The sequence below is a fragment of the Passer domesticus genome, chromosome 6 (genome assembly GCF_036417665.1).
Source record: "Passer domesticus isolate bPasDom1 chromosome 6, bPasDom1.hap1, whole genome shotgun sequence".
In the NCBI taxonomy this organism is placed as follows: Eukaryota; Metazoa; Chordata; class Aves; order Passeriformes; family Passeridae; genus Passer; species Passer domesticus.
Genome location: NC_087479.1, coordinates 53,323,204 through 53,343,569, shown reverse-complemented (window position 1 = coordinate 53,343,569; position 20,366 = coordinate 53,323,204). Strand labels below are relative to the sequence as shown.

Sequence of the window (20,366 nt, the reverse complement as noted above, 5' to 3'; positions counted from 1 at the left end):
CTCTGGCCCCGCCCCCTCCCCTCGGTGGGCGGGGCCGCCCGCCGTGCGGCGGAGAGCGCGGCACGGGCCCGCCCCGTCGCCAGGGGGCGCCAGCGCGGACCGGCGCCATGGCGGAAGTCGCGCGACTTCCGGCGGCGGCGGCTCCGCGCGGTTCGCGCTGCGCAGGCGGGAAAGCGGCGGCGGCGGCGGCGGCGGTGCGGGGGGCCCGGTGATGGAGGGGGTGTCTGCACCTCGCGGGGGGAGCCCGGAGTCAGGGCAGGCCCGGCTGGCGTGGGGGAGCGGGCCTGAGATGGAAGCGGGCTCGGGGCGGGCGGGCAGGCCTGGGGTTGGGGCAGGCCCGGCGGGCGCTTGGGCGCTGGGGCTCGGGGGGAATTTGGGGGTGCGGCGGGTGGCTTGGGGCGCGGAGAGGCCGCACCAGGTTTTGGGGGCGCTGGGGAGGGCCCGGCTGACCCGCTGTCCTCGCACAGGTGCCGTGAGTGACTGCTGTGCCGCTGCCCCGGGCATGCCGGGCTGGGGGGGCTGCTGAACCCCCCTGAGACCGTCCCCGTCCCCTCCCGCAGCCGCCATGGCCGACACGCTGGAGTTCAACGAGATCTACCAGGAGGTGAAGGGGTCCATGGTGAGCGAGGGGACACGGGGGTGGCCCCAGGGGCGCTTCCAGCGTTGGGGTGTGGATGGGGGGAGCAAACACTGTGTGGTGAGGAGGGTGTGGGGGGTGAAGCTGTGGGGGTGCCTGGAGCACCGTGGTTCCTCCGTGGTTCCACGGGACGGGGTCCCCTCATGCCCAGCTGTCCCACAGAACGACGGGCGGCTGCGGCTGAGCCGGCAGGGCGTCATCTTCAAGAACAGCAAGACGGGGAAGGTGGACAACATCCAGGCCTCGGAGCTGGCCGAGGGCGTGTGGCGGCGCGTGGCGCTGGGGCACGGCCTCAAGCTGCTCACCAAGAACGGCCACGTCTACAAGTATGACGGGTTCCGGGAGTCGGTGAGTCCCTGCTCCCGCTGTCCCAGGTCCAGCTGTGCTCCCTGCCAGCCCCAGAACAGCTGTGCCCCCTCCAGGGGCTGTGTGTCACCCGGGGCTCTGGGCACTGCCGGTTCCTGACGGTGTTGCCTCCCTCTTGCCCCACGCAGGAATTTGACAAGCTCTCAGATTTCTTCAAGGCCCACTATTGCCTGGAGCTGGCAGAGAAGGATCTGTGTGTGAAGGGCTGGAACTGGGGCACAGTGAGGTTTGGAGGTGAGTTCCAGTGGCAGCCTGAGGCCGTGGGGTGGGATGTTCCCACCAGTGTGGCTGTCCTGCTGCCACAGCCATTCCCTCAGGAGCAGCTGCTTTCTAGGGATGTCCTCAGGGACAGTGAGGATATTTGCCATCTCAGGAGAGCAGGAGGACCCTGAATCCCAGGGGGCCATGTTTGGTGTGGAATCTGCACGTTTGCTGTTCTTTAGGGAGCCTGGGGAGCTGGTGGGTTTGCCACATGGGGTCAGACAGTTCCTTTTTGTGTGTTTCTGATCAGTGTCAATTTCCAGGGATGCAGCTGGCAGGGAGAAAGCCTGGGGATTTTGGAGGGTGGGAATGCAGTGATGAGAGCAGAGGCCCTGCTGGATTTTGGGAGAGGAGCGAGACCTGGAGATGGGGTCTGTGGGGCACAGCTCTGAGGTGGCTGCGGTGTCCCCGCAGGGCAGCTGCTGTCCTTCGACATCGGGGAGCAGCCGGTGTTCGAGATCCCGCTCAGCAACGTGTCCCAGTGCACCACGGGCAAGAACGAGGTGACGCTGGAGTTCCACCAGAACGACGACGCCGAGGTCTCCCTCATGGAGGTCCGCTTCTACGTGCCCCCCACCCAGGAGGACGGCGTGGACCCCGTGGAGGTGCGTGGGGCCGGCGGGAGGGCGGGGGCTGGCGGCGAGGGGCCCTCTGTGACCGCTTCCCCGGCAGGCCTTCGCCCAGAACGTGCTGTCCAAGGCGGACGTGATCCAGGCCACCGGAGACGCCATCTGCATCTTCCGGGAGCTGCAGTGCCTGACGCCGCGCGGGCGCTACGACATCCGCATCTACCCCACCTTCCTGCACCTGCACGGCAAGACCTTCGACTACAAGATCCCCTACACCACCGTGCTGCGCCTCTTCCTGCTGCCGCACAAGGACCAGCGCCAGATGTTCTTCGTGGTGAGCGGGAATGGCTCAGCCCTCCCCCAAAAGGGCACTGGGGGTGGTTTGGGGGGTTTTGTGTCTTCACCTCCTCTTCTCTTTCCAGATCAGCCTGGACCCACCGATAAAGCAAGGCCAGACCCGCTACCACTTCCTGATCCTGCTCTTCTCCAAGGATGAAGACATCTCCCTGACCCTCAACATGAATGAGTGAGCTCCCCGATGCCACGCCGCTTCCCAGCCCTCTCCCTGGATCCTGAGGGAGCTGCTTACACTCCAGACCCTGTTCTCACCTCTGCCCTCTTTCCCTCCTCACAGGGAGGAGGTGGAGAAGCGCTTTGAGGGGCGGCTCACCAAGAACATGTCAGGCTCCCTCTATGAGATGGTCAGCAGGGTGATGAAGGCGCTGGTGAACCGCAAGATCACTGTGCCAGGAAACTTCCAGGGGTGAGCAGCTGCAGAGCCAGTCCCTCTCTTTCCACCTCATTCCCATGGCCAGGGGGAAGGGGATCTGTGTGTGTGATTCATGCTGGGGAGCAGGGCCTGTCTGCCAGGGCTGGGCACGGGGAGTTTATCCCCACGGATAGCAGTGTTTGTCCTGCAGACACTCTGGAGCCCAGTGCATCACCTGCTCCTACAAGGCCAGCTCAGGGCTGCTGTACCCGCTGGAGAGGGGCTTCATCTACGTGCACAAGCCCCCCGTGCACATCCGCTTCGACGAGATCTCCTTCGTCAACTTTGCCCGCGGCACCACCACCACCCGCTCCTTCGACTTCGAGATCGAGACCAAGCAGGGCACCCAGTACACCTTCAGCAGCATCGAGAGGTGGGTGTGGGCTGTGGGGCCAGCCTGGCTGTGGGGCCAGCCTGGCTGTGGGGCCAGCCTGGCTGTGCCCACCGGGGCTCCCTGGCACCCCCGGCCCAACCGTGCCCTCTCCCACAGGGAGGAGTACGGGAAGCTCTTTGACTTCGTCAATGCCAAGAAGCTGAACATCAAGAACCGGGGGCTGAAGGAGGTATCAGCCACACGGGGCCAGGCTCCTGCCCGCTGGCGCTGCCCTCTCCCAGAATCCGGCTGCTTTTCCCTCCTTTTTTCACCTCTCTTTTCTCTCCTTGCCCTTGTAGAGGAAAAAGGTCCGTGCGATATCCCTTCCTCTTTCTCCTCCTCCTCCTCCTGGTGCAGGTTTCCTGTGCATGGCCGTGGTGGTCTCTGACTAACCCAGTAACCCCAGTGTGGTGTGCGAGGGCCCCCCTAACCCCCATAACTGCTCTGCCTCTCTCTCCAGGGCCCTGAGGGGGGATGGAGGGGACATGGCTGTGTCTGTGCCCTGGCCTGTGCATGCCCAGGGCTGTGCTCACCCAGGGCTGTGTTCCAGAGGGGAGCACAGGGAGCAGCTCTCGTCCCACCTCTCTGCAGGGAATGAAGCAGAGCTATGATGAGTATGCTGACTCTGACGAGGACCAGCACGATGCCTACTTGGAGAGGATGAAAGAGGAGGGCAAGATCCGGGAGGAGAATGCCAATGACAGCAGTGATGGCTCTGGGGAGGAGACAGGTGAGGGCTGGGGCTGTGAGGGAGTGCTGTGGTGCTCCAGCTCCTGCTCCCCATGATGATCTGAAATACTGAGCCCTCACTTTCTCCTCCAGACTCATCCTTCAACCCTGGAGAAGAGGATGATGACGTGGCTGAAGAGTGAGTAGAGGCCTATCCAAAAGCCTCATAGGAAGGTGCTCCTCTAGGCCTGTGTGAGCATTGAGAGATGCTCACAGCATGACTGGGATCACCTGGATTTGGGAATGTACAGCCCTGGGTTTGGGTTGGACAGTTGGGCAGTTCTGGGCTTACTTCCTTGTAATGGCATCAGGCAGTATGAGAAAGTTCTGGAAGGGCTCCAGGGGAGGCCTTGGCTGCATTTTTTGGGAAAGAGAACAGCTGGGAGGAGGGTTAAAGCCCAAGGCTGGGCTGAGGATGGGTGGGAGTCGTGGGGGGAGCTTGAAGCTGAGCCCTGGTGCCATGAGAGCTCCGAATGTCCATTGTATGGAACACAATGAGCCATGTTCATGGAAGGGCACTCCCCTGGGGGCTGGAACGGGAGCAGGGCAGCTCCAGCCCAGGAAGCCCCGGGGCTGTGGTGTCTGGGGGCAGCTCTGAGCCTGGTGCCCCTGTGCAGGTTCGACAGCAACGCCTCGGCCAGCTCCTCCAGCGGCGATGGCGACAGCGACCGCGACGACAAGAAACCGGCCAAGAAGGCCAAGATCGTCAAGGACCGCAAGCCCCGCAAGAAGCAGCCGGAGGTGAGGGGTGAGGGGCTGCTGGGCGAGCAGGACCAGCTCCTGGAGCGGGGTCAGGGGGTCACAGCCCCGCCTCAGCCTCTGCAGCACTCACCAGTGCCCTGGCCAGAGCTGTCGTCTGGCCTGGTCCAGGCCGAGCCTCTCCCAAGGGCATGTTGTTCCCATGCCCAGCCTGTCCTGGTTGTTGCCTGGCTGTTCTCCAGCAGCCTGACCTGCAGCTGTGACCCTTCAGCCCCACTCCCAGGGATTTGGGGGGAGCAGAGCCCGGTCCCGAGGTGTTGGGTGAGGGGTGCATTGGGTTTCCACGGTGTTCTCCACCTCCCAGAGCAAGAAGGGGAAGGACCCCAACGCTCCCAAGCGCCCGATGTCGGCCTACATGCTCTGGCTGAATGCCAGCCGGGAGAAGATCAAGTCGGACCACCCTGGCATCAGCATCACCGATCTGTCCAAGAAGGCTGGGGAGCTCTGGAAGGCCATGTCCAAGGAGAAGAAGGAGGTGAGGGATGGGAGGCCCAGGGTGGAGTACAGGACGGGAGGCTGGCTATTCCTTGCTCCTGGGAGCCTGGAGTTGTGCAGATGGGGAGTTGGGAAGGGGTGGGGACATCCTGAGGCTGGTGAGCTGGGTGATCAGAAGCGGGAGCAGGGTGGGGTGCAGGTGGGTGGTGGAGGAGGAGGGGGGCCTCGCTGACCTTGTGCTCTGGCTGCAGGAGTGGGATCGGAAGGCGGAGGATGCCAGGCGGGACTACGAGAAGGCCATGAAGGAATACAGTGTGGGAGGCAAGGCTGACAGCCACAGGGGGTGAGTGTGCTGGCAAGGGGCTGGCAGGGCTTGGCCCCCAAAATCGGGCTGTTCCCAGGGCCAGCCAGGTAATGTGGCTCATCTCCCCTCTGCTCACCCAACCCTGCACAGGGAGAGGTTGAAGAAGAAGAAGAAGAAGCAGGAGAAGCAGGTGAAGGGGAAAGGGGACAAGAAAGGTGCCACCTCCAAGTCCTCATCCTCCAAGTCCCCGGCTAAGGGCATGAGTGACAGCTTCAAGAGCAAGGAATTCGTGTCCAGCGATGAGAGCTCCTCTGCAGAGAGCAAGAAGGAGGTGGGGGGTCACAACTGGGGGAGGTGCTGATCCCTCTTCCCTGGGGAACAGCTGTCTGGGAGGGCCCCAGCCCCTGTTCCTTGGGGACATCCCTCAGTTTGTCCCCTGCTGACCTTTGTCCCCTGCCTGCAGGACTCGGAGGACGAGGGAGCTGCCAGCCCGCCCCCCAGCTCAGAGGACTCTGCCTCAGGCTCGGATTAGCACCATCCCAGCTGGCTCCAGGCTGCATCCCAGAGGAGAGGGCTGGGCGGGCCAGCCCCGCGGCAGGGACCAGGGGTCTCTGGATGGCTCCCACCCAGGAGCAGGGCCAGGCTCCCCTGTCCCCCCAGCACCCCGTGGTGGCATGAGGTGCCTCCTCAGTCCCTCACCGTTGTATCCCATCCGTTTATTTTTTTCTAAACACTTGGGTTTCTCTCCTTTCCTTCCCTCGTTGGTTTTTTTTTGGTGTTGTTTTTTTTGTATTTTGGGTCTGTTCACATGGCAACTCGGGTTGAATAAAAAAAAAACCCCACTGATGGTGTTTGTGTGGGTGTGGGGCTGGCTCCCCCATCCCTCCTTCCTTCCTGCAGCCATCCGGGAGCTCATTCCCCTCCTTGAACCGCTTCCAGGGCTGACTTCACTCTCTCCCCACCCTCCATTAGCGGCCCCCAGCCCCTGCTCAGCCATCAGGGCTCCTAATTACAGCCCCTCGCTCGATCCTGATGCCATTTGGGGGTTTTTCTGCCTCCCTCGTGAGGGGGATGATCCGATTAAGGCCCGTTTCCCCTCCGGTGTTGATTGCAGCCGATTCCCGGTCTGGAACCAGCCCCGGGGGGACCCCATGGCTGCCTGTTCCCCCCTCCTTCCGCTGCCTTTACTGGCACCGCTGGCATGGGGCTACGGGGAAGCAGGAGTGCCCCGGGGCGGAATCCGCGGGTCCCCGGGGCCACGAGGGACCCTGGATGCCCAAATGGTGGCGGGGCTCCATTGTCACAGCAGCCTCCGCCTACATGCGCATTACTGCCCCGCTGCCAGCGGCCCCGCGGCCGGAGGACCCCGGGAACGGGGTAATTTGTAACCGGGGGGGTTCCTGCTCGGCCCCGGGGTGATTCTGGGGGTGCTGGAGGACTGCAGCGCGCCCCCCGCCCCCATTTTGGAGGGCTCTCCGGCCGCCCCTCTCTATGGTCCGCCCGCCACGCGGCGCCGCGCGGCCCCGCCCCTCCCCGCCGCCGGGGGCGTGGCCGGACATCTCATGAATATGCATGAGCAGCGCCGGTGGAGGGTGAGTGGGGGTCTCTCCGCCGGCATGGGGCTACAGGTAACCGGCATCCCACCGGGCCCGTGGCGCCCGCCGGGGCACCACACGGCTTCGGCCCCGGGGGGGCAACATGGGCCCGGGACCCCCGAATTGAGTGGGGGGCTTCGTTGTCATGGGGACGGCGCTAGGCCGCGGTCGCGGCCTACTCAGCCACTCGATCGGAGGCTTCGTTGCCGTGGCGACGAGGCTAGGCCGCGCTGGCGGAGGACCCCGGGGGGGCCGGCCCCGCATCCCGGGGCCCCGCCGCCATCCCGGGCCGGGAAACGGGCCGGGTGGTTGCCAGATGTGCGCTGTGGCGGCGCTTTCCCCGCGGAAGGCGAGAGGAGGGGGGGTCCTGCGGAGGGTGGACCCCGGCGGGGCGGCAGGCAGCGAGGCGGGGAGAGGAGGGCGGCGGGGGGAGGGCAGAGGAGAGAGGGCAGGGCCGGGAGGAGGCACCGAGCGGGTTTTTCCTGTCCCCGCAGCCCCGGTGAGTCACGGGAGAGGCGGCGGCAGCAGCGTGAGACCCGTGGGGACAGTAACCCCTCCTCCCCGCCCGCTCTGCGCCCCCCACGTGCGTCCCCGGCCCGCCCCCGACATGAGGCTGCTGTGGGGAAGGTGAGTGGGGCGCCCGCGGCCCCGCGGAGAGGCTGCCCGAGGGTCTCGGGGGACCGGGCGGTGCCTCTGGGCTGCCGGGGGCTCGGGGGGGCCGGCAGTGACCTGGGCAGGGAGCTGGGATGGGCACTGGGGCACGCTGGGGGCCAGCGCGGCGCTGGGCGTTTGGCGGAGGTCGGCGAGGGTGACACGTGTGTGCTGGGACAGGTTAGCACAGGGTCAGGCAGGTACGGGAGCGGCCCCACGGCCTCAGGGGGTGAAGTGTGGGGTCCCTGTGGTTCCGGGTGGGGGGGGGGTTGGGACCGTGTCTGGGTCTGCTGCTGGGGCCAGGCTGGCTCAGGTGAGCCGGGGCCAATGTGCTAAGGGTGGCAGCGCGGTGCGATCACCGTTTGGCACAGCTGGACGGGGCTTGGCACGGGGCCCCGCGGGGCGGCTGGGCTCCTCCGGGCTCGGGGCGCTCCCCACAGCGACTCTCCCTCTCTCCCCAGGGGCTGACCCCGCGCCGTGCTCCCCGCGTCCCTACCTCGCCATGGCCTCCCAGCCGCAGCCCCTGCCCCCCGCCGTGCCCTGCGCCTCCCCTGCCGGCACCGCGGGGGCCGGGCTGGCCGGCAGCCCCGATAAAGGTCAGTACCCCGGGCTGGGGGCCATCGGGGCGGGGAGGGGGGTGCTGGGGCGGCCCCCCGAGGGCTGTTCCCAGTTCGGGGGGGCCGCACCACTCCGCTGACCCCGCGCCCCTCCCTCGCTCTCCGCAGGCAGCGCACGCCCCAAGCCGCCGGTGCGGCCCAAGCCCCGCGTGCTGCCCAAGCCGGCCGTGCCCGCCAAGCCCCCGGCGCCGCCCCCCGCGCCGGGCCCGCGGCACCCCCGGCCCGAGCTGCCCTCGGCCGAGAAGATGAACCGCCTGGCCGGGCCCCAGCCCTACAGCGGGGCGGGCGCAGGGGGGCCCCTCCGGCGCCCCTCCTTCACCGTCAGAGCACCCGAGACCCCCAATGGGAAGGGGCCCTCGTCGCCGTCGGTCGCAGGCACCGAGGAGGAGGTGCCGCCGGCCCCGCCAACCCCCTCGCGCAGGGGCCCGGCCCCCTTCAAGGTGACGCCGGTGCCGGTGGCCGCCAGGCCGGAGCGCTTCCCGGGCACCACCGTGGAGGAAATCCTCGCCAAGATGGACAGCAGGGAGGGCCCGGGCAGCCCAGACCGGGCCTGGCTCTCGCCCTTCTGCACCGACCCCTCCTCCCGCTTCGGCTCCAAAACCTTTGTTGCTTTCCGGAAGCGTCCCGGCGGGGAGGCAGATGGAGACCCTGCCGGTGAAGCCCCCCAGACGCCCGCAGCTGCGGCAGGCGAGCTGGGAATGGGGGATGATGGACACCCTGTGGCTGAGACGAGGTGAGGACACGGGGACCGACGCCGGGAGGAGTGGCAGTGGGGAGAGGAGATATCACTCCGAGCCGTCCCAGGCTCGGGAATGTAACGGGGCTGAGGTCTGGTCGGCGGCACGGGGCCCGGGTTCCTCCCGAGCCGCAGTGCCTGGAGCTGCCTCCGTGGGAAGGCCGGGGTGGCTGGTGCCAACCGCAGAATGGGCTGTCCCGGGCCGGGAGCTGCCTGTGGGCGGGCTCTGAGCCAGCCCCTGGGCTGGGAGTAACAGACAGGGGGTCGCTCCCCCAGGAAATGCTCCTGATTTTCCAGCCTTGCTATTTTTTCCCTGCTGGGCCATGCCAGGGCACAGGGAGCAGTCAGATCGGCAGGACTCCCAGCTGCAGGATGTCCTGGGCTAGGGCCAGGGCTTGGCTGTGATCCCGAGAGCCGGGCACCTCAGGGAGAGCTGGGCGGGGGCTGCTCTGAGCCACAGTGTGAGAAACTTGCTCCCAAAGGACCGAAAACTTTCCGGAAGGGGAGCTGGGGCCGCTTTGCCTCCTTCCCCTCGCAGCCCAAGCCAGAGGCTGTGCAGCTGTGGCAGGGCCTGACCCCTTGTACCCTGCATCCCTGAGGGGTGGTTTGAGTCAGGGGTGTCTCATGGGTGGTGGGAGAATAGCACTGAGGCACACAGTGGGGTTTACCCTCCTTCCCCTTCTCTGTCCACAGCAGCTCCCCCCAAGCTGGGCCGAGCTGTGCCGGGGATCCCTGTGGACGCCGGAGGCCGCCATCCCCTCCTGACGTGAGTGCTGGCCTCGCCCTCCGGCGCCATGGCGGCTCCGCTCCTGGGCTCTCTCCTTCGGGGCTCTCCTGTCTCCTCCGGGGCTCCCTCTCTGCGGGGTGCGTGTCTCTCCTTTCTCCTTGGGGTGCTGGCTGTCCCTTCTGGGGGGGGTCAGGGCCCCTTGTGCCCTGTATGGGGCCCGGGGTGTGGGGGTGGCGTGTGCCAACACCGGTGCCAGGCGTGGGCAGGGAGCAGCCGTGAGTCACCAGCTGGGGTTCGGTGACCTGGCAGGTATGTGGCAGGGCAGGCCCCACGGGCACCCCGCCAGCCCCTTTCCCTGCGCCGTGCTCGCTCAGGGTGGTGACCGGGACACCGGGCCACGGTGACACTGCAGGTGGCAGCCTGGGCAGCGGCACCAGCTCACCCCAGCAAGGGGGCAAACCCCAGCAGTGCTGGGCGGGGGGATGCCAGCCACGGGCAGGGCAGGGGGCTGTGCTGGGGGTTCTGATTTCTTCCTGCTTCATTTCTTGTCTCCGTCTGTCCAGGCGCTCTGGGGGCTGCAGGGGGCCGGGCAGGGAGCAGGGCTGGGGCGCCGGGAGCCGCCCTGGCTGAGTCACACAGGAGCAGCCTGGTTCTGGCATGCAGCATGGGCACTTCCTGCCCCGGGTGCAGGGAGGGGACCAGGGCTGGAGGGAGGGACCCTCCAGAGGTTTGGGGGGCTGGCTTTTGGATGGATGATGTTTGGAGGTACCTCTTGAGTGACATGAGCCCCTGCTGGCTTTTTCCACAGCTTTCCACACTACAGCTGGGTGCCCTCGGACCTCCAGGCTCCCCAAGGCCTCCCACCTGCCCAGCTCCAGCCCCAGGAGCTCCTTTCCAGCCTGCTGAGCCCTCTGCCCCAGCCCCTGGCTCCCCTGATGCCCCCCCTGAGCTCCTGGCCCCTTACTCCCCCACACTGCCCCCCGGCTCCCCCGAATCCCCCACTCGGCCTCCAGTTGAGGTCCCTGTCACCTCCATCCAGGCCCCGGGCGCTCCCTCGGCCACCGAACCCCAGCTCAGCGTCTCCCATTCGCCTGGCTCCCCACACACTCCAGGGGAGGGATCCCCTGGCACTGCCAGCCCCCCTGGCACTCCTGAACTGCCCCCACGAGTCACCTGCCCCCCCGGCTCTCCTGAAGCTGCTGCCGAGTACCTGGGCCCCCCCAGCCCACCCCTTGCCAAAGCCTCTCGTCCCCCAGGCTCCCCAGAGGGGCCTGATGACTCCACAGTGTCCCCACAGTCCCATGAGGGTCCTGATTTCAAACCCCCTCCCCGTGATGTGGGGCTCCGGCGTTCCTCCGAGGGGGTGCTGCGGCCCCCACCCACGGGGCAGGGCCTGGGGGAGCTGGGGGGCTCACTGAGTGCCCTGCCCCGGGCTGGAGACCTCCTGTCAGAGCCCTCCCTGGGCAGCGAGTCCGCCTGGAGCCTTTCCCAGTCCTTTGAGTGGACATTCCCATCGCGGGGGGCACGCTTGCCAGCCTTCCCTCCCCGCTCCCCCATCCGGGAGACACCTGACTCGGGGCTCTCTGAAGAGGGGGAGTCAGATGGGGAGGCTGTGACCCCCGGCCCTCCAAAGGACAGGAGCTCTGAAGGGTCTGGCAGCCAGCAGGCAGAGGGGGCTCCGTGCCCAGGGGGTCCCGTGGCACAGCGAGAGGCTGGGGGCTCAGCGGAGGAGGAGGAGGAGGAAAGGGAGGCAGAGCAGGATGCTCCCGTGTCCCATTCCCCACTTCGTGTGACAGAGCCTGGCCAGCACCCGGCTGAGCCTGAGTCCTCCACCCAGCCCAGCCTTACCACAACTGCCCCCCTGGCTCCAGCCCCCCCAGATCCAGCTGCTTCCACTGACTCAGCCTGGGCAGGTGATGGCCCCAAGAGCCTGCAGGGTCCTGGGGGCCCAGGCCAGGCTGAAAAACCCTCGCAAGACCCTGACCCTCACGCTGACCCGGGGTGGCTGACAGAGCTGTTGGAGTCACCTGGGGTCCACGGCTCTCCAGAGGTGAGGGGTGTGGGGGGCTCTGTGGGGTCAGTGTGGGCTGGGCTCCTCCCTGCCCTCCACAGAGCAGTGGGGTGGGACAGGACGGGCGGGTGGGTCGGTGGAGGCTGAGCAGGACTGTGTGCTGAGGGGCAGGTGGTGGGGCTGCCTTTCCCATGGGACGTGTCCTGCTGTGCTGTGTCCCCAAGGTGTTTCCCTTCTCCCCAGCTCCGCTGCTGTGGGAGCCAGGGTTGCACTCCCCTCAAACTCCTTTCCCTCTTTTCCCCCTCTTAACTCCTCTCCCCTTGATTCCACCAGAACCTGCTGGGCTGGTCACGGAAGGACCTGTGCAGTGAGTTTGGCATTGGCCGCCCTCGCCAGGACAGCACCTTTGACTGGAGCCACCCAGGTGCGTCCAGGGAGAGAGACTGGCCTGTTGAGACCAAGCAGGACCAGGAATTCGGGACCAAATCCAGCTGGGACAGCAGCCACAGCGACAAGGACAGCAGTGCCCGGGAGAGCTGGAGCAGTGACTACAGAGCAGCAGAGCTGAGGGGGGACACGAAACTGGGCTGCAGCGACTGGTCCCAGTCCCTTGGCACTGGGAAGAGCTGCCCACAGGATCCAGACTTCAGTGCCAGCACAGCTGAGTGGGGCCAGGGCTATGGCAGCACGGAGGAACTTGGCTCTAAACAGGCCAACTGGGGCAGTGGCCTTGGCACGGGACATGTCCAGCAGCTGGACAAGGAGCCACACTCTGGGCAGCCTACCTGGGCAGGCAGGTACAGCAGCAGGGACACGGAGATGAAGGACAGGGAACTCACCCCAGACTGGACCAGTAAATACAGCAGCCAGGATGCTGGGAGTAAGGACGAGAATTTAACGCTGGGCTGGGCTGGCAGATCCAGCACTGGGGACAGCCCAGATAAGGAGGTCAGCCCCAGCCGGCCAGCCTGGGACAGGAGGTATAACCCCAGGGACATGGAGAGCCAGGACAGGGAGTTCAGCCCCAGCAGGCCAGCCTGGACTCGGGAGTACAGGGACACAGAAAGCCAGGACAGGGAGTTCAGCCCCAGCCGGCCAGCTTGGACTGGTGAAATCGGGGACATGGAAAGCCAGGACAGGGAGTTCAGCCCCAGCAGGCCAGCCTGGGATGACAGATCCAGCACCCGGGGCATGGAGAGCCAGGACCAGGAATTCAGGCCCAGCAGGCCAGCCTGGGATGACAGGTCCAGCACCAGGAGCATGGAGAGCCAGGACCAGGAATTCAGCCCCAGCAGGCCAGCCTGGGAAGACAAATCCAGCACGAGGGGCGTGGAAAGCCAAGACCAGGAGTTCAGCCCCAGCAGGTCAGCCTGGGATGACAGATCCAGCACCAGGAGCATGGAGAGCCAGGACCAGGAGTTCAGCCCCAGCAGGCCAGCCTGGGAAGACAGATCCAGCACCCGGGGCATGGAGAGCCAGGACCAGGAGTTCAGCCCCAGCAGGCCAGCCTGGGAAGACAGATCCAGCACCAGGAGCATGGAGAGCCAGGACCAGGAATTCAGCCCCAGCAGGCTGGCTGAAGCAAGTGAATGCAGCAGGGACCTGGAAACTCAGGATGAGTTCAGTCCCAGCGGAGCAGCCTGGCCTGACAGATCCAGCACCAGGGACATGGAGACCCAGGACAGTGAATTCACATCCAGCAGAGCAACCAGGCATGGTGGGCACAGCACTGGGGACACGGAGACCCAGAATGGGGAGTTCAGCCCCAGCAGAAGTGTCTGGCATGACAGATCCAGCACCAGGGATGTGGAGGCACAGGACAGAGAGTTGAGCCCCAGTGGAGCAGCCGAGGATGGGCAGCACAGCTCTGTGACTCCCGGGGAGGAAGAGCAGGAGCTGGTCCCAGCCCGGCGGAGCTGGCCCGGTGAAGGCAGCATCGGACAGACCGGGCTGCTCGGGGTTGGTGAGGAGGACATGCCCAGCTCCCACCACCCAGAGCCCCCAGCCCAGGAGCCCACCTGGGGCAGTGCCCACCAGCAGGAGCGTCACAGCTCTGGCAGCAGGGACTGGGCTGCGGAGCTTGGAGCAGCTGAGTGCCAGAACCAGTTTGGTGTCATTGGGACAGAGCGGGTGCCAGATCCCTGCAGTGCCAGAGCCTCGGATGGCTCCATGTCCGGGGTCCAGCCACAGCCAGGCTTGCACAGGGATCTCTCTCTGGACATGGGCAGTGCCCGCTGGAGCCAGGAGCTGGACAGCTGGAGTGTGGAGCCACAGGATGCTGAGGCCAGGCGCCAGGAGTGGGCGAGTGCCTTTAACGCCCGCTGTGCCGCGCGCAGCCGGGACCTTGGTGCGGGGGAGCAGAGCGTGGGAGGGGACACCGGCGCAGAGCACGGGTAAGGAGGGCCCCGGTGGTGGCAGGGAGGGAGCAGCTTCTCCTGCGGCAGACGGAGGGCTTTGGGGCAGGGCTTGTGTTACCTGAGGCTAGAGCAATTCTGGGATTTTGTCCCCCAAGCAGGTCAGCCCCCAGCCCTTCGATGGGTGACATTCCAGCTGATTGCCCAGCTGTGGAGTCCCCCCGGAGTGAGTCACCCAGCCCCTCTGAGGAGGAGAGGCATCCCTCTGAACCAGCTGCTGCCCCACAGAGCCCCAGGGTCCCCCCTCTGCTGCCAGAGGCTGCCAGTGGGATCCCAATGGACACAGGAAATGAGGAACAGCCCTCAGACCATCCAGACGGGGAGAGCTCCTCGAGCTGGGGGGAACAGCGGCTCTCACTCAATACCCCCCAGCCCGAGGGGTCCATGGAGCAGGGGCAGGAATTTCCTCTTCTGGAGGTGAGTGGAAGTGGGGAGTTTCCAATCACCCTGTATGGCCTGGGACACAGCATGTGTCTGTGGATGGGGCTCTCAGACACTGCTGCCCTCAGGGACAGCCACAGATTGAGGGCCCCCAGCACTGCTGTGGGGCCCCCTGTGGGTGTGCTGGCTGGGGTGGGGGAATCCCTGGGCTCCCTGTGCCAGCTCTGACCTGTCCCCTGGGCCCGGCAGGACACAGAGCTCCTGGACAGCAGCGTGTTCCGCTGCAAGGCCAGCCTGGGCCGCAAGCGCCAGCACCGGGCGCCGTCCCTGCGCCCCACCACCGAGGGGGAGAGCTGGATCTTCCGGGACTCCACGGGTGAGCCCAGCAGGGATGGGGATGGGAGCAGGGTGTCTGTCCTGGCAGTGCTGTGGTGACACTGTCCCTGTGTCCCCGCAGAGCCCCGGCCAGCCCCAGCAGCGTCCTCCGACGAGGAGGCAGCGGAGGAGCCCCGGAGCCGGAGGATGCGCGGCTCGTCCTCGGGCAGGGGGGTGAAGGTGCCGCTCTTTCCCGGCCTCAGTGCCTCTGCCATCAAGGTGAGTCCCGTGGACTCCTGCTGCAGGGTGGAAGGGAGGGTGGAACGCAGGGAATCCAAGGCAGTGTGGAGCTGGGGCCTGGCTAAAGACAGGGAGAAGGCAGTGGGGGGATTTGGGGGACAGAGCACTGTCCTGACCCTTCTCCCTGACCTTCCTCTCTTCCCCCAGGCGAAGCTGAGGGGTCGCAACCGCTCGGCTGAGGAGGGGACATCATCAGGGGACAGCAAGGGGACCCCTCCTAAAGACCCCCATGTACAGCGCTCCAAGTCCTGCAAGATCCCTGGTGTGAGTGGGAAACCCCCAGCCCTGCCCCCCAAGCCAGAGAAATCCTCAGGGTGAGTGTGGGGCCGGGATCCTCCACATGGAGGCAAAAGGGGGGCTGAGGGGTCAGACTGGTTTTGGGGTGCTCATGCTGAAGCTCTGCCGATACCCCAGATCCGAGGCCTCTCCCCCCCACTGGCTGCAGGCGCTGAAGCTGAAAAGGAAGAAGCCTTGAGCAGGGTGAGTGTGGGATTTCAGACAGTGCTGGGGACACCCCCAGCTCAGGCTTCCCCAGGTCTGCACTGCTGGGGAGTGCAGCCCTCTCCTTCCTCTCTGCTCTGGCTGGGTCCCCCTGGGCAGGGTCATCCCTGGGGGGGCCCTGCAGGGTCCTCACCCCCTTCCCCCTGTGTCATTTCCAGGCTCGCTCCGACGCTGAAGCCCGCTGTCCCTGGACCAGGGCTGTCCCCTCCCATGGGGACAAACACACACACACACACCTATGCACTTTGTACGAGCTCGCAGGGTCCCTGTCTTCACCTCCTCCCCATCCCCTTGGTCCCCACGGGTCTGGGGGTGGGCACGAGCCCCCCCCTTCCCCTCCCCCCTGCTCATGTATGTCCCTGGACACAGGGCAACGGGTCCAGCTCGTGGTGCCACTGCCACAGACAATAAAACCTCGCTGGTCAGTTCAGAGAGTCCTGGCTCTTCTCCTGGGCCTTGGGCAGGGATCACAGAGCTCCTTGAAGAGGGGACCCTGCCACTGCCATTGCCCGCACAGGAGCTGTGCAGGGAGGAAGGGGCACCTCCAAAACCCCTCTGTGCCCACCCTGGGTGCACCCAGCCTGGCCCTGCCCAAACACCAAGTGAGTGCTGACACCAAGGCTTTATTGTACTCCGAGAGAGGGGGTGCAGCCCCCTGTAGGGGAACAGCAGTAGGGGGGCACCCAGGAGGGCTGAGCCCCTCATATCTCGCAGATGAAGGGCAGCCGCCTCTTGCATCTCACGCTCCTCCAGAGCCCATCTGGGGAGAGAAGGGGGGCATCAGCCCATGGCCCACCAGCACCCCCACCCGCAGGGACCCCCTCCAGCCCCAGGGATAGCCCCCCAGATACCTTATACCAGCCCCCCAGTGTCACCTCCCCATCCCGAGCCCCTCAGCACCCTTCCCCCGTGATGGCAGGGGCTGCCCAGGACCCCCAGGACCCCTCCCCCCGAGCCCGCACTGACTGTTGGTGCAGAGGGCGGTGCAGAAGCAGCGGCCGGGCAGGGGGTGCCCGTGCACCCAGCGGCTGTAGTTCCAGGGGCTCCGGTCGGTCCAGTGGCAGTTTGGGAATGGCGTCTGCCAGGGGAGAAAGGGTGTGGGCATCCCCAGCAGTGGGAGACAGCGGAATGGGACATCCAGGATGGGCGTTAGGGGTACTGGGACAAGGCCGGAGCACCCAGGTGGGCATTGGAGACACGGGGGTGGAGTTGTGGCTCTCTTGGTGGGCACTGAGAGGACTGGGAATGGGATCGGGGAACCCAGGCTGTGCACTGGGAATTGTGGCATGGGGCTGGGACACCCGGGGTGGGCACTGGGGACACGGGGAGGAGACAGGGTGCCCCGAGGCTGTGGTGGCAGGGTCCTTACGGCGGGCTGGCTGACGGCGCCGATCCAGACCAGGCCGGCGTTGGTGTTGCGGCGCGCCAGGTGCAGCAGGAATGCGTTGGTGCGGGAATCGTGGATCGAGGCCAAGCGCCCGCAGTAGCGCCGGGCACAGATGCGCTGCAGGGACACGGCTGTCACCGGGGGCACTGGTGTCCCCACCCCGAGCCCCCTCCCAACCCACCCCGTCCCACCTGCGCTTGGCGGAAGGTGCGGCAGCGGGAGATGACGACGTAGCGGCAGGTGGCGGTGCCCGGCATGCTGGGGACACCGAGTGCCTGCTTGTCACTGGCCCCCCGGCACCCGCTGTACTCCTCGGGCATCTCCAGCTCTGTCACGTCCTCCTCATCCTCCACTGCAGGGCTGGCAAGAGCTGGGGACGCCGGCTGGGTCACCCTGGGATCAGGGCTGTCCCCGGGATGTCCCCGCGGGCAGGTGGGGGTGTGGGGGGCACTCACCAGAGCGGCTGGTGGGAACTGTGCCCAGCAGGGCCAGGGCAATCAGCAGGCAGGGCCGCATGGCACAGGACACTGGGGACACCACTAGCACCCTTGGGACATCCCAGAGTGCCATCACTCTCAGCCACCCTGGGGACACCCCCGTGGGCCCCCTGGCACACCCAGCATCACCCTGTCCTCCCCATGTCCCCTCAGAAACCCCCCATATCCCCACTGTCCCTCCACCATCCCCAGTGCCACCCTGTGCCCCATCCCCTCTGCCACCCCCACAGACCCCAGCCCTCCTGTGCCCACCATGTGCCCAGTTCCTCACTTCCCACCCTTGGGTCACTCCCTCCCCTCGGCATCCTGTGCCATTCTGTCCCCCACCGTGCCCCCTCCACCCCTGGCACCCCAGAGCCCCCCAGTCCCACTCAGGAACCCCCAACCCTGGCAGCTGAGGGCTGAGCCCACCCCCATGTGCCCGTCTCTGCTCCTCACCTGGGTCTTGGGGGGCTTTGCCCACTGCCACTCTTATATTGGTGACAGGGACACGTGCCCCCAGCCACAGCCTTGTGACATCCCCAACCACCAACTGTTGGGGACATGGTGGGGGACACCCCAGGAGGGCTCTGCCAGCACCCTGCCCAGCCAGTGCCACAGCCTGGGCTGTGCTTGGTCCAGGGGAGGGGGTGTGGGGCAGGAAGAGGGGGCTGTGGGGTTTGGGGTGCAGGGGGTGGGGAGGGGGCTGTGGGAGTGTGGGGGGCAGGTTAACAGTACAGGGGCTCAGGGATGTTGGGCTACAAGGGATGGAGGGTTTGGGGTGCACAGGGCATGGAGATAAGGATTGGGGTGCAGAGTCCCTGGGGGAGGGCTGGTCAGGGGGATGGGAGATTTAGGGGGGCTCCAGGGGGTCTGTGGGCAAACGGCCAGGCCGGACCCAGGGGGCCACGGCCGTTGGAAAGGAAACGGCCCTTGGGCAAGCATGGCCGGCGGGAGATGGTATCAGCACCCCAACATCCCCTCTGCACCCCCAGCCGGCCCGTGCTGCACCCCAGGCACTCGCCTTGCACCCCTCAAACCCAGCACCCATACACCCGCCTTGCACCCCTCAAACTGGAGCAGCCCCACCCCTGCACCCCCCCAGCACCCCCCCTCTGCCCTGGGCACCCCCGTGCACCCCCAGCCTGCAGCCCCCCCTCCTTGGGGGCCATGTGTGCCCCACTGCGGGCAAGGACCCCCTCCCCCCCGTGTCACCCCAATGTCCCCATGGTGTCCCCAGGGCCGGGCTGGGTGGCGCAAGGCTGTGGTGGTGACATGTGGCTTTGTCACCCCTATAAGGGGGACAACGGGCAAAACCCCCCCAGACCCCAGGTGAGGAGCGGGGATGGGGACAGGGACATGGAGGGGGGACATCAGAGTGGGCTCAGCTCCTGGCTGCTGGGGTGGGGACCAGGGGTGGGCATCCCTGAGGCTGGGACGGGGGTGTTGGGGGACATGGGGGTCTCTGGGATGCCAGGAGGACATGGGAGTGGCACAGGGGATGGTGGAGGGACGGTGGGGATATGGGGCACAGAGGGGCAGGATGGGGTGAGGGACACAAGGTGGACCTGGGTGTGGCACTAGGACCACAGAGAGAACAGATTGTTACCAAGGGTGGCAGAGGGGCTCTGGACCATGGTGGGGGGTGACAGGGCTATGGCATCTCCAGAGGGTGCAGGTGGTGTTCCCGGTGTCCCTGCGTGTCCCACTGCCATGTGGCCGTGCCTACTGCTCGCTCTCGCCCTTCTGGGCACTGTCCCTGCCAGCCACCCCGGTGAGTGTCCCCCTGCCCCACTGAGTGCCCCCCACACCTCTGCCCGCTCCCAGGGACACCCTGGGGACACCCTCAGTCCCTGCCACCCCAGTGCCGTGCCCACACCGCTGATGCCACACGCCTGCGGGTGGCAGAGGGACCCCCGGTACCAGCCCTCCCCTGGTGTGCCCTGCAGCCCCCCGGCAGCCCCAGGGGGTCCCCGCTGGTGACACCACCCCGCAGCACTACGCCGTGGTGAAGAAGCTGCGCACCTACTCGGGCGCCCAGGTGAGGGGACAGCGGGTGCGGGGGGCACCAGCATGCCAGGCCGTGCCCGTGCCACGGCAGCACTGCCGGGAGGTGCCCGTGGGCACAGGCGAGTGCGTGGTGCCAGCCCGTGCCCGTCCCACAGCGCTACTGCCAGGACGTGTACCGGGGCCAGCTGGCCTCGGTGCACAGCGCTGCCCGCAACCAGGAGCTGCAGAAACTGGCACAGAGCTACCACATCATCCTGGCACCCTGGATTGGAGCTGTCACCAGCCGCAGGGTGAGGGGAGCCCGGGGACAAGGGCTGCCAGAGGGGTGCTGGGGGCTGCTTTGGGGGTGAGGGGCTGGGGTGCAGGGGCTGCTTTGTGGGGGACGAGGCTGGGGCTGGAGGCTGGGTTTTGAGGCATGGGGGGCTGGCTGTTGGTTGCTGGGGCTGGTTTTTGGGGTCGAGGGGCTGGGTAGGGGTGGTGGGGGCTCTCCCTGGGGACTGAGGTGTTGGCACAGCAGGCAGGGCGGTGGGAGTCCTACTGGGAGGACTCCAGCCCCTGGAACTACGCGAACTGGGCACCCACCCACCCCTTCCACATTGTCACCACCTGCGCCACCCTCAGCATCCGAGGTAAGGTCACCCAGCCACCGTGTCCGGGCTTGGGGGTGCTGGGGAGGGGAGCACAGGCTGCTGGGGCGTTGGAGGGACATTGGGAGGGCACTGTGGGGAGGGGGCTACAGGGCACTGGGTGAGCTGAGGGGAGCACTGGAGGGGTTACAGGGCACTGGGGGAGCCAAGGGGGGATACAGGGGGCACTGGAAGTGGTTGCAGGGTACTGAGGGGCCCTGGGAACCACCCATGGCCCTGACAGTGTCCTTGTCCCCAGACGGGCTCTGGCGAAGCCGCTTCTGCTTCCAGCTGCGCCCCTTCATCTGCCAGTACTGAGCCCCTGGCGCTGCCATGGCACCCCAGTTCCTTTCCCAGTAAAGCAGAGGTGCCCTGAGCCGTGTCTGTGTGCACTGGGGGCCTGGGGACAGGGCTGGG

General features: G+C 66.6%; 4 protein-coding genes across 15 annotated transcripts; 3 read left to right on the top strand and 1 right to left on the bottom strand.

Moving 5' to 3' along the window:
• The first annotated feature begins 74 nt into the window (after positions 1-74).
• On the top strand, positions 75-5,954 carry SSRP1 (structure specific recognition protein 1). Of its 4 annotated transcripts, none has more exons than XM_064425706.1 (17): positions 75-191; positions 468-619; positions 800-985; positions 1,132-1,237; positions 1,679-1,869; positions 1,937-2,167; positions 2,256-2,359; positions 2,468-2,596; positions 2,754-2,975; positions 3,093-3,165; positions 3,567-3,705; positions 3,798-3,843; positions 4,322-4,445; positions 4,768-4,938; positions 5,150-5,241; positions 5,353-5,533; positions 5,666-5,954. In XM_064425706.1, the coding sequence occupies exons 2-17, from the start codon at positions 566-568 to the stop codon at positions 5,732-5,734; spliced, it is 2,118 nt and encodes a 705-aa protein (XP_064281776.1). In that variant the 5' UTR covers positions 75-191; positions 468-565; the 3' UTR covers positions 5,735-5,954. The 4 variants fall into 4 exon arrangements, with proteins under 4 accessions (XP_064281776.1, XP_064281775.1, XP_064281778.1 ...); XM_064425705.1 differs by having other exon boundaries at positions 80-194; XM_064425708.1 differs by having other exon boundaries at positions 165-188.
• A 732-nt stretch (positions 5,955-6,686) lies between these two features.
• On the top strand, positions 6,687-19,280 carry TNKS1BP1 (tankyrase 1 binding protein 1). 6 transcript variants are annotated; one of them, XM_064425687.1, is made up of 13 exons: positions 6,687-6,794; positions 7,292-7,424; positions 7,910-8,044; positions 8,174-8,798; positions 9,495-9,567; positions 10,337-11,578; positions 11,873-13,932; positions 14,052-14,370; positions 14,584-14,710; positions 14,792-14,928; positions 15,097-15,263; positions 15,364-15,429; positions 15,609-15,882. In XM_064425687.1, exons 3-12 carry the CDS (start codon positions 7,951-7,953, stop codon positions 15,422-15,424), a joined length of 4,905 nt encoding a protein of 1,634 aa, XP_064281757.1. In that variant the 5' UTR covers positions 6,687-6,794; positions 7,292-7,424; positions 7,910-7,950; the 3' UTR covers positions 15,425-15,429; positions 15,609-15,882. The 6 variants fall into 6 exon arrangements, with proteins under 6 accessions (XP_064281757.1, XP_064281759.1, XP_064281761.1 ...); XM_064425689.1 differs by lacking the exon at positions 15,609-15,882 and adding an exon at positions 18,983-19,280 and having other exon boundaries at positions 6,727-6,830; XM_064425691.1 differs by having other exon boundaries at positions 6,727-6,830; positions 9,498-9,567.
• Positions 15,957-17,564, bottom strand: LOC135303642 (bone marrow proteoglycan-like). 2 transcript variants are annotated; one of them, XM_064425699.1, is made up of 5 exons: positions 17,293-17,555; positions 17,029-17,207; positions 16,820-16,954; positions 16,417-16,528; positions 15,957-16,210 (listed from the first exon to the last, which is right to left on the bottom strand). In XM_064425699.1, the coding sequence occupies exons 1-5, from the start codon at positions 17,405-17,407 to the stop codon at positions 16,152-16,154; spliced, it is 600 nt and encodes a 199-aa protein (XP_064281769.1). In that variant the 5' UTR covers positions 17,408-17,555; the 3' UTR covers positions 15,957-16,151. The 2 variants fall into 2 exon arrangements, with proteins under 2 accessions (XP_064281769.1, XP_064281768.1); XM_064425698.1 differs by having other exon boundaries at positions 16,417-16,954; positions 17,293-17,564.
• Positions 18,829-20,328, top strand: LOC135303644 (proteoglycan 3-like). 3 transcript variants are annotated; one of them, XM_064425704.1, is made up of 5 exons: positions 18,829-19,087; positions 19,263-19,354; positions 19,479-19,613; positions 19,841-19,952; positions 20,209-20,328. In XM_064425704.1, exons 1-5 carry the CDS (start codon positions 18,949-18,951, stop codon positions 20,265-20,267), a joined length of 537 nt encoding a protein of 178 aa, XP_064281774.1. In that variant the 5' UTR covers positions 18,829-18,948; the 3' UTR covers positions 20,268-20,328. The 3 variants fall into 3 exon arrangements, with proteins under 3 accessions (XP_064281774.1, XP_064281772.1, XP_064281773.1); XM_064425702.1 differs by lacking the exon at positions 20,209-20,328 and having other exon boundaries at positions 19,841-20,090; XM_064425703.1 differs by lacking the exon at positions 19,841-19,952 and having other exon boundaries at positions 19,263-19,613; positions 20,209-20,321.
• The last annotated feature ends 38 nt before the right edge of the window (positions 20,329-20,366 follow it).

Coding starts and splice junctions, on each gene's coding strand:
- SSRP1 (XM_064425706.1), top strand. CDS start 566: ATGGCCGACACGCTGGAGTTCAACGAGATCTACCAGGAGGTGAAGGGG. Junction 620..799: donor AGGAGGTGAAGGGGTCCATG/GTGAGCGAGGGG, acceptor GCTGTCCCACAG/AACGACGGGCGGCTGCGGCT. Junction 986..1,131: donor ATGACGGGTTCCGGGAGTCG/GTGAGTCCCTGC, acceptor TGCCCCACGCAG/GAATTTGACAAGCTCTCAGA.
- TNKS1BP1 (XM_064425689.1), top strand. CDS start 7,951: ATGGCCTCCCAGCCGCAGCCCCTGCCCCCCGCCGTGCCCTGCGCCTCC. Junction 9,568..10,336: donor GGCCGCCATCCCCTCCTGAC/GTGAGTGCTGGC, acceptor CTTTTTCCACAG/CTTTCCACACTACAGCTGGG. Junction 14,929..15,096: donor TCAGTGCCTCTGCCATCAAG/GTGAGTCCCGTG, acceptor CTCTTCCCCCAG/GCGAAGCTGAGGGGTCGCAA.
- LOC135303642 (XM_064425698.1), bottom strand. CDS start 17,407: ATGGCACTCTGGGATGTCCCAAGGGTGCTAGTGGTGTCCCCAGTGTCC. Junction 16,955..17,028: donor GCACCTTCCGCCAAGCGCAG/GTGGGACGGGGT, acceptor GTGTCCCTGCAG/CGCATCTGTGCCCGGCGCTA. Junction 16,211..16,416: donor CACCGCCCTCTGCACCAACA/GTCAGTGCGGGC, acceptor TTCTCTCCCCAG/ATGGGCTCTGGAGGAGCGTG.
- LOC135303644 (XM_064425702.1), top strand. CDS start 18,949: ATGGTGGGGGGTGACAGGGCTATGGCATCTCCAGAGGGTGCAGGTGGT. Junction 19,088..19,262: donor TGTCCCTGCCAGCCACCCCG/GTGAGTGTCCCC, acceptor TGTGCCCTGCAG/CCCCCCGGCAGCCCCAGGGG. Junction 19,614..19,840: donor GAGCTGTCACCAGCCGCAGG/GTGAGGGGAGCC, acceptor TTGGCACAGCAG/GCAGGGCGGTGGGAGTCCTA.